This window comes from Dipodomys merriami, unplaced genomic scaffold (assembly GCF_024711535.1).
Source record: "Dipodomys merriami isolate MVZ:Mamm:240054 unplaced genomic scaffold, mDipMer1.0.p SCAF_325, whole genome shotgun sequence".
Taxonomy (NCBI): Eukaryota; Metazoa; Chordata; class Mammalia; order Rodentia; family Heteromyidae; genus Dipodomys; species Dipodomys merriami.
In genome coordinates this window covers 872,671-885,655 of record NW_027204771.1, presented here as the reverse complement: position 1 = coordinate 885,655, position 12,985 = coordinate 872,671, and the positions used below count along the sequence as shown (strand labels likewise).

Sequence of the window (12,985 nt, the reverse complement as noted above, 5' to 3'; positions counted from 1 at the left end):
ACAGTATACAAAAGAATAACAACATTTTCTGAACACACATAATTATTTAAAAAGCAAGACATGTGAATTATTAGTTCAAGTTCTTCTCTTTCAAAACTGTCAGGACTGACGCTTGGATTCAGGGCCTCTCACTCTGGTCCCATACATACGTTCAGGGCTGGAGTTCTATCACTTGAGCCACAACTCTACTTCCAGTTTTTTGCTGTCTAACTGGAGATAAGAGTCTCTGGGCTTTATTTGCCCCTGTATGTCAGAACCACAATCCTCAGATCTCAGCCCACTAAGTAGCTGCTGGCCTGGTTTAATACAGGTTTTCTATGTAGCCCATCATAGAAAACAATTTCAGCAAAGACAGGATACGTGGAAAAACAACAAGGCTTATGAAAGTAAGTGAACTCTGGAAACTTTTAATCCAAAGAGAATATTTTATTCCCTTTGTAAAATTGGAAGCAAGAAGTTAACAATGGTGTGTGGGTTCCTTTTTTCTTTTTTTCAACATTGGCTATGTTAATTGTAAGTGAACTAACAAGCCAGGCACAGTTGGCTCATTCCTATAATCTCAGCTACTCTAGAGGGTGAGATCTGAGGATCACAGATCAAAACCAGCCTGGGCAGGAAAAAATCCAAGAGACTTATCTCCAATGAACCTTCAAAAAGCAGGAAGTGGAGGGGTGGCTCACATGGTATAGGGCCAGCTTTGAGCAAAAAATCTAAGGGACAGTGTCCTGCTCTCGAGTGCAAACCCTGTACAATAAACAAGTAAATACATAGATACATAAATAAGGCAACTCACAGAAAGGACAAGACTCTATGGATGAGAATTTACCCAAAGGGGCCAGGCGGCAGTGGTTCACACCTGTAATCCTAGCTAAGATCACAGTTCGAAGCCAGCCAGGACAGAAGAGTCCCCGGAAACTCTTATCCCAATTCACCACTCAAAACTACAAGTGGCGCTGTGGTTCAAGTGGTAGAGCAGTAGCCTTGAGCACAAAGAGGCTCAGGGACAGCCCCACAACCAACAACCAACGACAACAACAAAAAGAATTTACCTGAAGAGGAAAAAAAATCGATACTACTATGTTAGTATCTTAGAAAGATTTCTGGGCTATTAACAGTGCTCAGTGGTGCCATCAAAACACAGAAGCTCTCTTTCCTTTGAGTTTGGATTTCCGCCTTTCTCTCCACTTTTGATTTTCCCATTCATACCTCTTCTATTTAAAACACTGTCTTCTATTTCACTGTGCTTTCCTATTGACTTTTTGGGTGCCACTCCTGCCTGGGCCCTGTTGTCCCTGAGCTCTTTTTGCTCAAGGCTTGCACTCTACCACTTTGAGCCTCAGGGGTAGGGGTGTGTGTGTGTGTGTGTGTGTGTGTGTGTGTGTGTGTGTGTGTGTGTGTGTGTGTGTGTGTGTGTGTGTGTGTGTGTGTGTGTGTGTGTGTGTGTGTGTGTGTGTGTGTGTGTGTGTGTGTGTGTGTGTGTGTGTGTGTGTGTGTGTGTGTGTGTGTGTGTGTGTCAGGGGTAGGGGTGTGTGTGTGTGTGTGTGTGTGTGTGTGTGTGTACACTAAACAGGAGATTAAAGTCTATCAGACTTTCCAGCCCAAGCTGGCTTTGAACCATGATCTTCTGATCTCAGCCTCCTGAGTAGCTAGGATGAAGCGTATTAGTTACTGATGTCCAGCTTTCTATGGCTTTTTTTTTTTTTTTTTTGGTTGTGGGGCTTGACTCTGGGCTTGGGTGCTGTCCCCGCCTCTTCAGCTCAAGGCAAGCGCTCTACCACTTGAGCTACAGCGCTACTTCCGGTTCTCTAGTTGTTTATTGGAGATAAGAGTCTCATGGACTTTCCTGCCCGGGCTGGCTTTGAACTGTGTTCCTCAGATCTCAGCCTCCTGAATAGCTAGGATTACAGGCGTGAGCTACTGGCACCCGGCCTCTATGGCTTTTTTCTTTAATGGTCACTCTAGGGCTCGAAGTCAAGGCCTAAGCTGTCCATCAGTTCCACTTTGGCTTTTTTTGATGGTTAATTGGAAATAAGAGTTTCATGGCCTTTCCTTTCTGGGCTAGCTTTGAACTGCGACCCTCAGATCTCAGTTTCTTGAGTAACTAAGATTATAGGCATGAAACACAGGCACTGGGCTCCTGTTGTCTTTTATACCTAAGTCTAAACAGAGTCTAAATGATTTCAAGAATCATTTCCTTGATAGAATCACTTCTTTCCTCACTTCAGTAAAAAATGATGATTATGAGCAGATTCACATATCATCTATGGCCACTGGATCTGTTTTTCTTTGTTCTCACTTCTGATTAGGTGCATCTGATTCATTATTTGAAGTCTAGCTCAAAAAAACCTCTTATACTCTATAGCCTGCTCACCCTGTTCTCTCTCCTTCCAAATCGCTTCTTTCCCAACATGTACTCAGAACAGCACCATGGGGAATACATCAGTCAACATTCTTTTCAGCCTAGCACTGCTGACACCTGGCCTGACCTCATGGAACTAAATTTAAAAAGTATAGATCAAATACTTCAAATAAGAGCTTTCTGAGCTCTTTCCCTCCAGACTTGAGTCACAGCACCACTTCCAGGTTTCTGGTGGTTTATGGGAGTAAGAGTCTCACGGACTTTCTTGCCCAGGCTGGCTTTGAACACGATCCTCAGATTTCAGCCTCCTGCGTAGCTGGGATGACAGGCATGAGCCACCAGCATCCAGCTGTACTCTAAATAACTTTTGAGCTCCAACACAAAATCAGTAACCCTGCATTCTTACCAGCTTTCTCAGATTTTTCCTTCTGTTCCCGTAATTCTTCTCCCTGGGTAGTCATTTGTTTGATTCGGTTCCGAAGCTGAGCAATTTCTTCCTCTTTCAGTTCCAGCGTTTCATGCATCTGACGTTTTGTCTCTGTTATGACCATTCCCTGAACAGAAGTGCAGACTAAAGCATTTCATAACAAAACTGCAGCCAAATTAAAACTGCTCAAAATTAAAACCAAAACCAGGTGCAAGGTTTAAGAATTTCTTTAGTATTCACAAACTCAGTTCTACAAACTCAGTTCTGTTCTGCTCTGTTCCTTAGTTACCCTGGTATGGTACCACAATGTACGTGTGTGTACATATAGATATAAAAATTGGTTGTGGGCTTGAACTCAGGGCCTGGGTGCTGTCTCCTGAGCCTCTTTGTGCTCAAGGCTAGCGCTCTACCACTTGAGCCACAGTTCCACTTGAGGTTTTTGAGTGGTTCATTGGAGATAAGAGTCTCATGGGGACTTTTTGGCCCCAGCTGGCTTTGAACCATGGTCCTCAGATGTCAGCCTCCTGTGTAGCTAGGATGATAGGCGTGAGCCATCGGTGCTCAGTGTATCTCAAGGTATTTTTGATTAAAAAGGTTCACAGTAAGTGTAATCCTTTTAAGTATCAAACCATGTTTTAATAAAAGATTTTATGGGGGTGAGGTGTGAGGGGGTGTGAGGGGGAGATGGGAAGGGATGGTAAGGGGAAACAAAGGAGAAGGCAACCATGCTTGATAAGAAATGTACTCATTACCTTGCTCATGTAATTGTAACCCCTCTGTATGGTATTTTCACAATTTAAAAAAAAAAGAAAAAAGATTTTATAACCTTTCTATAAATGTGCTATAATTTTCCCTACTCTAATAAGCAATTTCTAAGGAATTAGACATAGGCTGTTGAACTTGCCTCCTGACCACAATGAAGTATATAACCACTGACTGTTCAGAAAGGATGGATCAAACTGAGGTAGAGTAATCTGCTTGGATGTTCCTGTGTCCTCCTCCTGGGACTGTCAGTGACTAAGGAGCCCCAGCCCTCTGACTTGCCAGTGTGCCTATGAAGGGATCATGCTCACTAGAAATGAAGACCACAGGGCAGGTGGTGGTGGTAGTGGTGGGGTTATTACATTTGAAATCGATTATTAGATACTAAGTAACAGAGTAGTTTAACTTGTCCTTGAAAAGGTGTTCAGACTTTGTAACAACTATTTTATGTTCTCAAGAAGAACATTACTTTACCCATGGGATCTCCAAATCCCTGCTTTATAGGACGACTCTTCCAGATAACTAATATTAACAAACAATAGCCATTACTAATAAGGAATTTTAAAACAAAATCCTGGGCCTTCATTTTCTTTTCTTTTTTGGTCCGGTCGTGGGGCCTGAACTCTGGGCCTGGGCACTATCCCTCAGCTCTTCAGCTCAAGGCTAGCGCTCTACCACTTGAGCCACAGCGCTACTTCCAGCTTTTTTTCTTTTTGCTTATGTGGTGCTAAGGAATTGAACCCAGGGCCTCAGGAATGCAAGGCAAGCGCTCTACCACTGAGCCACCTTCCCAGGCCCTGGGCCTTCATTTTCTTCAGAAACTAAATCACCATAGGAGTGGGGAGGAACAACAAATAAAGGACAATTGAAACTATAAATTATTAATAGAGGTCTTAAGCCGGGCACTGGTGACTCACGCTGTCATCCTAGCTACTCAGTAGAATGAGATCTGAGGATTACGGATCAAAGCCAGCCCGGGCAGGAAAGTCTATGAGACTCTGATCTCCAATAAGCCACCAGAAAACCCAAAGTAGTGCTGTAACTCAAGTGGTAGAGCGCTAGCCTTGAGCTGAAGAGCTGAGGGACAGCGCCCAGGCCCAGAGTTCAAGCCCCACGACTGACCAAAAAAAAAAATTTTATCTAGATCTTGATTCATAAAATGAAACAAAAATCTGAAACTGAGAGATCATACTACGAATATTTTAATTGCTAGAGTTAATGGTAATATGGTTACAGTTTTGTAAAAACAAAAGAGTGCCAAATGCCAATTCCTAGATACTAAGAAGGCTGGTATCTGAGGATCATGATTCTAAGCTAGTCACTGCAGGACAAATCTGTGACACTCTCATCTTCAACTAACCAACAAAAAAACTAAAAGTGGGGCTGTGGCTCAAGTGACAAGAGTGCTTGCCTATAGTAAAAAAGCTCAGAAACAGCATCCAGACCCTGAGTTCAAGCCCTAGTACTGTCACAAAAAACAAAGCATAAAACAAAACAAAATTTTCATGATCTCTCTTGTGGAAAGCTTTCTCACAGCTATCAGTGAATTCAGAGGAGGGCCACAGGTGTCCTTATACCTTATCTTGTTCAAGTTGTTCAATGGAGTTCTTCGCATCACGCAGCTGCGTGATAAGTTTTGTTTTCTCAGCCATATGAAGCTCCTAAAAAACAAAGATAAATTCCTTTCTATAATAAAACATCTTTATAGGACAATTTTATACAGTATGTATGTATGTAACCTGGTTAGAGCTTAACAGTCTAGTAGGATGGAAGTGCACAGAGACCCAAGCACAGCAATGCTACCAAGCTAGCAGGACAGAAGTGTACAGGAGACCAATGCTACCAAAGCTAGCAGGACTGAAGTGTACAGGAGACCAATGCTACCTAAGCTAGGAGGACCAAAGTGTACAGGAGACCAATGCTACCCAAGCTAGGAGGACCTAAGTGTACAGGAGACCAACGCTACCCAAGCTAGGAGGACCGAAGTGTACAGGAGACCAACGCTACCCAATCTAGCAGGATGGAAGTGTAGAGGAGACCAACACTATCAAAACTAGGAGGACCAAAGTGTACAGGAGACCAATGCTACCCAAGCTAGGAGGACCTAAGTGTACTGGAGATCAATGCTACCAAAGCTAGCAGGACCGAAGTGTACAGGATACCAAGGCTACCAAAGCTAGGAGGACCAAAGTATACAGGAGACCAATGTTCCCCAAGCTAGGAGGACGGAAGTGTACAGGAGATTAATGCTACCAAAGCTAGGATGTATATCCAGAGACGTATGCCTCTCCACACAGCCTACAGAGGATGAGGCTTTCTAGGGAAGGTTCAGATTGGAACTGAGAGAGCTATCTTTCCAGAACTTTATAGAAGAAACATTGTAATTTTACCTTCATCTTCTCCAGCTCTTGAAGCCTTTCCTCCAGCTGTTCTTGAAGTGCTTCCTTTTCACTGGTTAGTAGTGTACACTGTTCTTTGTGTGACTGAATGGTTTCTTTACAACGCTGAAGAAGATTTTCTTGACGCTTAACCCTTTGCTGAAGTGTTTCCAGTATTTTTGCAGAAGGGACTTCTAGTAGGAAACGGTAAAGCACCATGAACAGAGTCAATCAGTGAGGAGATAGAAAGGAATTCCAGGTGTAGTTCTGTTAGTGCACGGGCGTGCATACTATTGCTTGTGAACGTTTCTTGAGGGGAGGGTGTTGAACACTGAATCTAGTCTTCTGGATGCTAATAAGGCAGCTGTTCCCCCACTAAGTCACACTCCTAGTCCCTGGAGGGTATTCCTTTACCAAACTGCAATACTCTAAAAGCTAGATCAAGGAGGAGAGGATAAGCCTGGCTAGCTAACAGACAGGCCTCTCACAAACCTCTATTTTTTGAAGACAAGGGGTATTGTATTCAGGTGTAGGTGTGTGTGTAGGTGTTTGCATGGGCCAGTCCTGGGCCTTGAACCTGAGCTTTTTTACTCAAGATGAGTGCTCTACCACTTGAGCCACGGCTGGGCCTTGAACCTGAGCTTTTTCACTCAAGATGAGTGCTCTACCACTTGAGCCACGGCTCCACTCCAGCTTCTTGGCAGTTCATTGGACTTTTGAATTCTGCTGAGTATCTAGGATTATAGGCACTGGCTGCATTCACTTTTGAGGTTAAAATGGTACAGAAGAGAACATTGATTGCATCCACCTTTCTTAACCAACAAGTTTGGCAACTACTTTCTGTTATTCATAATTATGTGATCTTCAATACCAACTCCAAAGGATGATTAAACATTGATTCTAACCACACTCTAATCTCTTCCTGACATGAGAGCGGATATGGCTTTCTGCATTTCATTACATTTCTGAGTGAGATTTTATGTCTCAGAGTTAACTGCAAATCCTCTGATACACTGACTGCTCAGATAGCTGCTCAGTAAGATACTCTGATTCTGGCTAGACTAAAAAAATGTGAAGACTCTTTGAAAGGGAAAAGACCAGGATGGCAGGGTGGGAGCACATGCCTGCAATCCCATTAATCTGGAAGGTTACATCTGTAACGTGCTTCAAGCTAACCTGTCTCAGCAAACAAACAAAAACCTAGGAAATGAAAATGGATAGCCAATTTGTCTAAAAAAAAAAAAAAAATCAAATACCTAGGAAATAAAAAAAAGTAGGAATTTTTATTGAAGACAGAAGACTCAAAATTTAGGGAGGGTAACAATTGAACTTTGAGATAAAATCTTTTTTTATATTTTCCAGTTAAAATAAAATAATAATAGACAAATATGGACATATTCAAATATAGACGCAGATAAACAATGAAATTTAAATCCAAACAGGGCTGCGAAGGTGGCTCAGTGGTAGAGCGCTTGCCTTGTATGCCTGAGGCCCTGGGTTCAATTCCTCAGCACCACATAAGCAAAAAAGAAAAAAGCCGGAAGTGGCGCTGTGGCTCAAGTGGTAGAGCGCTAGCCTTGAGCTGAAGAGCTGAGGGACAGCACCCAGGCCCAGAGTTCAAGCCCCACGACCGGACCAAAAAATAAATAAATAAAATATCCAAACAATTGTAAGTAGAATTATCTATTTTTTTTGGGGGGTGCGGTTGTGGGGCCTGAACTCTGGGCCTGGGCGCTGTCCCATAGCTCTTCAGCTCAAGGCTAGCGCTCTACCACTTCTGGCTTTTTTTTTTTTGCTTATGTGGTACTGAGGAATCGAACCCAGGGCCTCATGCATGCAAGGCAAGCGTTCTACCACTGAGCCACCTTCCCAGCCCCTAGAATTATCTATTAACCTTGAGATGGACTGACGTGCTTCTAGGTAATCTAGGAACTGCTATCAACATAATAGTATAACATAATCATTTTCAATTAGATTGAAAACAAACTGCTACTTGTAGCTTATGCAACTATCAAGTCTGAAAACAATTACTTACTTTCTCCTAAAAGTTAGACAACAAATTACTAAAGGACAACAGAAACCTCTGCATCTTTGTGGGAATGCTAAGACTGAGGGCACTTACTTCATTACTTTTTTTTTTTTAATCAGCTCTTGTCCTGTATGTCTGAATTCTGTCGTCTACTGCTTTCTCATTGCTTCGGTGGTAGCACTGCAGCTTGAACTCAGGACCTTCCAATCTGCTTTAGCTTTTATGCTTTACTTGAGCCATACTGTGGTTCTTTGCTGGTTGACTTCCAACTGTGATCCTCAGATCTCAGCCTCCTGAGTAGCTACGATGACAACCAGTGCCTGGCTCTCATCTGTTTTGCAAATTAAACTTTCAACAGGAAGGATGCTTACCTATTGCCTCTACATTATCCTCTGTGTTCTCTTCCTTAATGTCAACTTCAGCCTCAGTTTCCATCTGAGGGAGAGGTTTTAGTACATCAATATTCACAGGGCTATTACGTAATCGTTGTTTCAGGAGAGAAACCTAAAATAAAATATTTCATTACGGGGAGGAAAGCACAGAAGTAATATTTTCTTTTAAAAAAAATACAGGGGACCCAGGCACTGGCAGCTTTCAAGGCTGAGATCTGAAGCTCGTGGTTCAAAGCCATCCTGGGCAGGAAAAGTCCATGTGACTGTTATCTCCCATGCACTTGGCATAAATCAGAAGCGGAGCAGTAACTCCAGTGGTAGAGCACTAGCCTTCAGCAAAAAGGGCTCAGGAGCAGAGCCCAGGCCCCAAGTTCAAGCCTGAGGATGGGCACCACCACTACCACATCAACAAAATGACAGAGGCTGGCTGGGCATCGCTGGCTCATCCGGCTGAGATCCAAGTGAGCTCCAGCAGAGAAATCTTAGAGACTCTTATCTCCAACCAACCTGCAAAAAGCCACAAGCGGAGATGTGGCTCAAGTGGTAGAGCATCAGCCTTGAGTGAAAAAGCCAAGTGAGAGTATGAGGCCCTGAGTTCATACCCCAGTCTGGGCATAAAACAAAATAAAAACAAACCAACAGGCGACAGAGTAACAGTAGCAGTGCTACCACAGTGGAGGAAGAATATAAAATATACTCCCAACGTAGCTGATTATAATCTATGACAGTTGTCTGTGGCATTACAAATAATCAAAAGATGTAACACTCCAAGTTATCCTTAAAAGGGAGGGGGGGCAAACACTTCTGAAAACAGCCTTTCACTTCAAACAGAAAGCAACCTAATTCATTAAAACTTCTCAGTTCCATCCTCTACCTGGGTCTGGAGAACGCTGATATACTGATCTTTCTCCTCTAGAGATGCATCAAACTCCTCCTGGAGATGTTTCTTTGCTTGCTGATCCATTTGGAGCTCCTAAAAGATTTTATGGTTGTCAGTGTGAAACAAAAGAAACAAAAAGTTTCCAAAATTTAAAGATATAGCTAACACAGATTTGCCTATGCCTTCCTTTCTCTCTGTGTCTGTCTCTGTCTGTCTCTCTCCCTTTCTCTCTCTCTCTCTGGTACCAGAACTGGGACTTGAACTCAGGGCTCTGATCTCTTGCTCTGTTTTCCTCTCATAGTTGGCACTCTACTACCTGAATCAGCCTTCATTTCCAGCTTTTGGCTGGTTAATTAGAGAAAAGTCTTACAGATGTTTTCCAAGGCTGGCTTTGAACCTAGAGCCTCAGATCCCAGCCTCCTGCCACTTGCCCCTGGCTTGCTCACCTCTTAAGACAGGATATGCCAGGCTGGGTGCCGGTGGCTCACACCTGTCATGCTAGCTACTCAGGAGGCTGAGATCTGAGCATCAGGGTTCAAAGCCAGCCCAGGCAGGAAAGTCTGTGAGACTCTTATCTTCAAATAACCACCAGAAAACCAAAAGTGGTGCTGTGGCTCAAGTGGTAGAGCACTAGCCTTGAGCTGAAGAGCTGGGGGACAACACCCAGGCCCAGAGTTCAAGCCCCATGATAGACCAAAACAAAACAAATTAAAATAGGATGCCAGAAATAACAATTAGAACTAATTAGAAAATACTCAACACATGGGCCAATAATTTTGTTCTTTAAAGAATATGAAGATCATTGGGAACCAGTGGTCATGCCTATAAACCTCACTACTCAGGAGGCTGAGATCTGAGGACTGCGGTTCAAAGTCAGCCTAGGCAGGAAAGTCCCTAAGACTCTTCTCTCCAATTAATCAGACCAAAAAAAAAAAAAAAAAGAAAAAAAAAAAGCTGGAAGTGGATTTATGGCTCAAGTGGTCAAGTGGTAGAGTGCTTGTCTTGAGTGGTTGAGTGCCAGTCTTAAGCTGAGGGACAGCACCGAGGCCCTAAGTTCAAGTCCCAGGAACAGCACACTCACACAAAAGTATATGGAGATGTAGACAGTGTGCTGATGGCTTGTGCCTGTCACCATGGCCACTCAGGAAACCAGCCCAGGGAGAAATCCAGAAAAATGCTGACTAGAATGGCTCAGGTGGTAGAGCATCAGCTTTAAGCAAAAACGCTAAGTCAGCTGGTGATTCATGCCTGTCACCCTAACTACTCAAGAAGGAGGCTGAGACCTGAACAATCAAGATTCAAACACATCCAGGAAGAAACATCAAGACTATTTCCAATTACTCAGCAAAATACTGGACTAGAGGCATGGCTCAAGTGGCAGAGCACCAGCTGTGAAGAAGATAGCTAAGTATAAACCCCAATACCAGTACGTACATACATATATACGTGTACACACACACACACAAACACGCAAAGAAAACTGAACAATTTAGAAACAAAAAGTATCAAGTTGAAGTCAAGAGCTGGTAGCTTGCTCCTACAATTCTATCTCAAGCAGAAGGACTGCCGTTTGAGGCCAGCCAGCGCAGAAGTTTGCGACCCTGTCTTTTTGTTTTTTTGGGGTCCGGTCGTGGGGCCTGAACTCTGGGCCTGGGCGCTGCCCCTCAGCTCTTCAGCCCAAGGCTAGTGTTCTACCACTTGAGCCACAGCACCACTTCTGGCTTTTTTCTTTTTGCTAATGTGGTGCTGAGGAATCGAACCCAGGGCCTCATGCATGCAAGGCAAGTGCTCTACCACTGAGCCACCTTTCCAGCCTGTGACCCTGTCTTGAAAACAACATGAAGAAAACAGAACTGGAGATGTGACTGAAGCTGGAGACTGCAGCCTACTATAGTAGCTCCAGACCTGAAGTTTAAGCTCCAGTACTGACAAAAAAAAAAAAATTTAAAAAAAGAAGAAAAAGAAAACATGAGGAAACAAACAACAGCAAGCTAAAAGCTGTGAAGAATTTTCACAACAAAAATATGTACTAAGATATCCCCACACACCAAAACACAAATGGTTAGGGAGAAGGGAAGAGTGAGTTACCAAGGCCTGTACTGGAACAAGCAGAGAAAAGCCAGGGACCAGATACACTTGAGGACAATACCCACCAAGCACTCTGAGGCTAACAGATACAACCACGAGTGGTTCCACCCACTCCTACACATGGCTGGGCAGAAAGACACACAGGAAGGCCACCTAGTCTTTATGGACAATCACACCCAAGAAGTGCAAAGAACATTATTTAATTTTACCAGATTGTTGGTTAAGAAAAACAAAAAGGTGCTTAAAATACTCAACAGGTAAGCTGGGTACTAATGGCTCACGCCTGTCACCTCAGCTACTGAGGAAGCTGAGATCTGAGGACTGCAGTTCAAAGCCGGCTGGGGCAGGAAAGTCCTTGAGACTCTAATATCCAATGAACCACAAAAAAAAAGCAGGGACAGTACCTAGGCCATGAGTTCAAGCCCCAGGACTGTCACAAACAATCAAAGAATGGTAGAGAGAGTTTAGTCTTGGAAGTTGCCAATGACTGTTCACACAGCTGAACACACTCTGTTGCACAGTAAGGCATATATAAAGTTTTTCTTTTTTTCCTTTTTTTTTGGGATAGGTTGTGGCGTTTGAATATAAAAGTCTCACAGGAATCTTCCTGCCCGGGCTGGTTCTAGACCATTTGATCCTCAGGTCTCTACCTTCTGACTAGCCAGGATTACAGGCGTGAGCTACCAGCACCTGGCAAAGTAAGATGTGTACTTATGTCATTAACCTTAACATAACCTCTATCATAGAAAACCCGCACAAAAATTGTAAGGCTGAGCTGGCTGAGTGTTCTTATAACAATGTGGATATGAAACTAATTTAGCAGATCCAATAATTTGTTAAGTATAAAAGAACAAAATTCTGTCTGCAAGTATTAATCATTACAACTTACCTCCCTTAATTCTCCAATTCTCCGAAGTGCTTTGTCCTGACTCTGACTTAATATACCCTTCATATGAAACAACACAAGAATAAATCAGTTAAAGATCTGCATGACATAGCATACAACACTAGTTAAAACAAAACAAGACACCAACAAACTGTTTTTAAAATATTACAACTACTTATTCAAAGAAGAGGCGGTTTTGGAGGCCAGGACTGAAAATGTCAAGGATTTGTGATCATGGTGAGGTTTGTTAAAAGTTAGTTGGACATGGGTGGTTTATGCTTACTTCTAGCTTCTTAGGAGGCTGAAAATGGAAGATCAAGATTCCAAGCCAGGCAAGGCAGAAGAGTCTGTGAGACTTCATCTCAACAGAAAGAAGCTGGATGAGGTGGTGTGTGCCTAAAACCCAGTTGTGACGGAAAACCTATAATTGGTAGATTGTGGTGGATGGTCGAGCACAGGCCCAGGCAAGAAGCAAGAGCCCATCTCAAAAATACAACAGTGCAAGCTGGGTGCTGGTGGCTTACCCTGAATTCTCAGCAATTCAGCAGGCTGGGATATTAGGACCATGGTTTGAAGCTAGCCCAGGCAGAAAAGTCTGTAAGACTTGTATCTCTAACAGCAAAAATCGGGAAGTGGAGGTATGGCTCAAGTGGCAGAGTGCAGGCCTTGAGCTAGATAGCGCCCAGGCTCTGAGTTCAAGCCACAGTACTGGCACAAAAGAACTGAGATGGAGACAGAGACAGTGAGAGACAGGGAGGGAGGGCAGGAGGGAGAGAGAAAGGAA

At 43.4% G+C, this 12,985-nt stretch overlaps 1 protein-coding gene across 7 annotated transcripts in view; it reads right to left on the bottom strand.

Annotated features, from left to right (window-relative positions):
* Golga4 (golgin A4) overlaps window positions 1–12,985 on the bottom strand; it is a 79,307-nt gene that overhangs the window by 47,705 nt on the left and 18,617 nt on the right. For 4 of the 7 annotated variants that reach the window (XM_070042411.1, XM_070042413.1, XM_070042415.1 and 1 more), the window contains 6 exons: window positions 12,205–12,261; window positions 9,222–9,320; window positions 8,327–8,459; window positions 5,939–6,117; window positions 5,126–5,209; window positions 2,766–2,913 (listed from right to left, as the gene is read on the bottom strand). In XM_070042411.1, the coding sequence (XP_069898512.1) occupies window positions 2,766–2,913; window positions 5,126–5,209; window positions 5,939–6,117; window positions 8,327–8,459; window positions 9,222–9,320; window positions 12,205–12,261 (700 nt within the window). Of the gene's footprint in view, window positions 1–2,765; window positions 2,914–5,125; window positions 5,210–5,938; window positions 6,121–8,326; window positions 8,460–9,221; window positions 9,321–12,204; window positions 12,262–12,985 lie in introns of all 7 variants that reach the window. The other 3 variants (XM_070042412.1, XM_070042414.1, XM_070042417.1) reach the window with 1 other exon arrangement.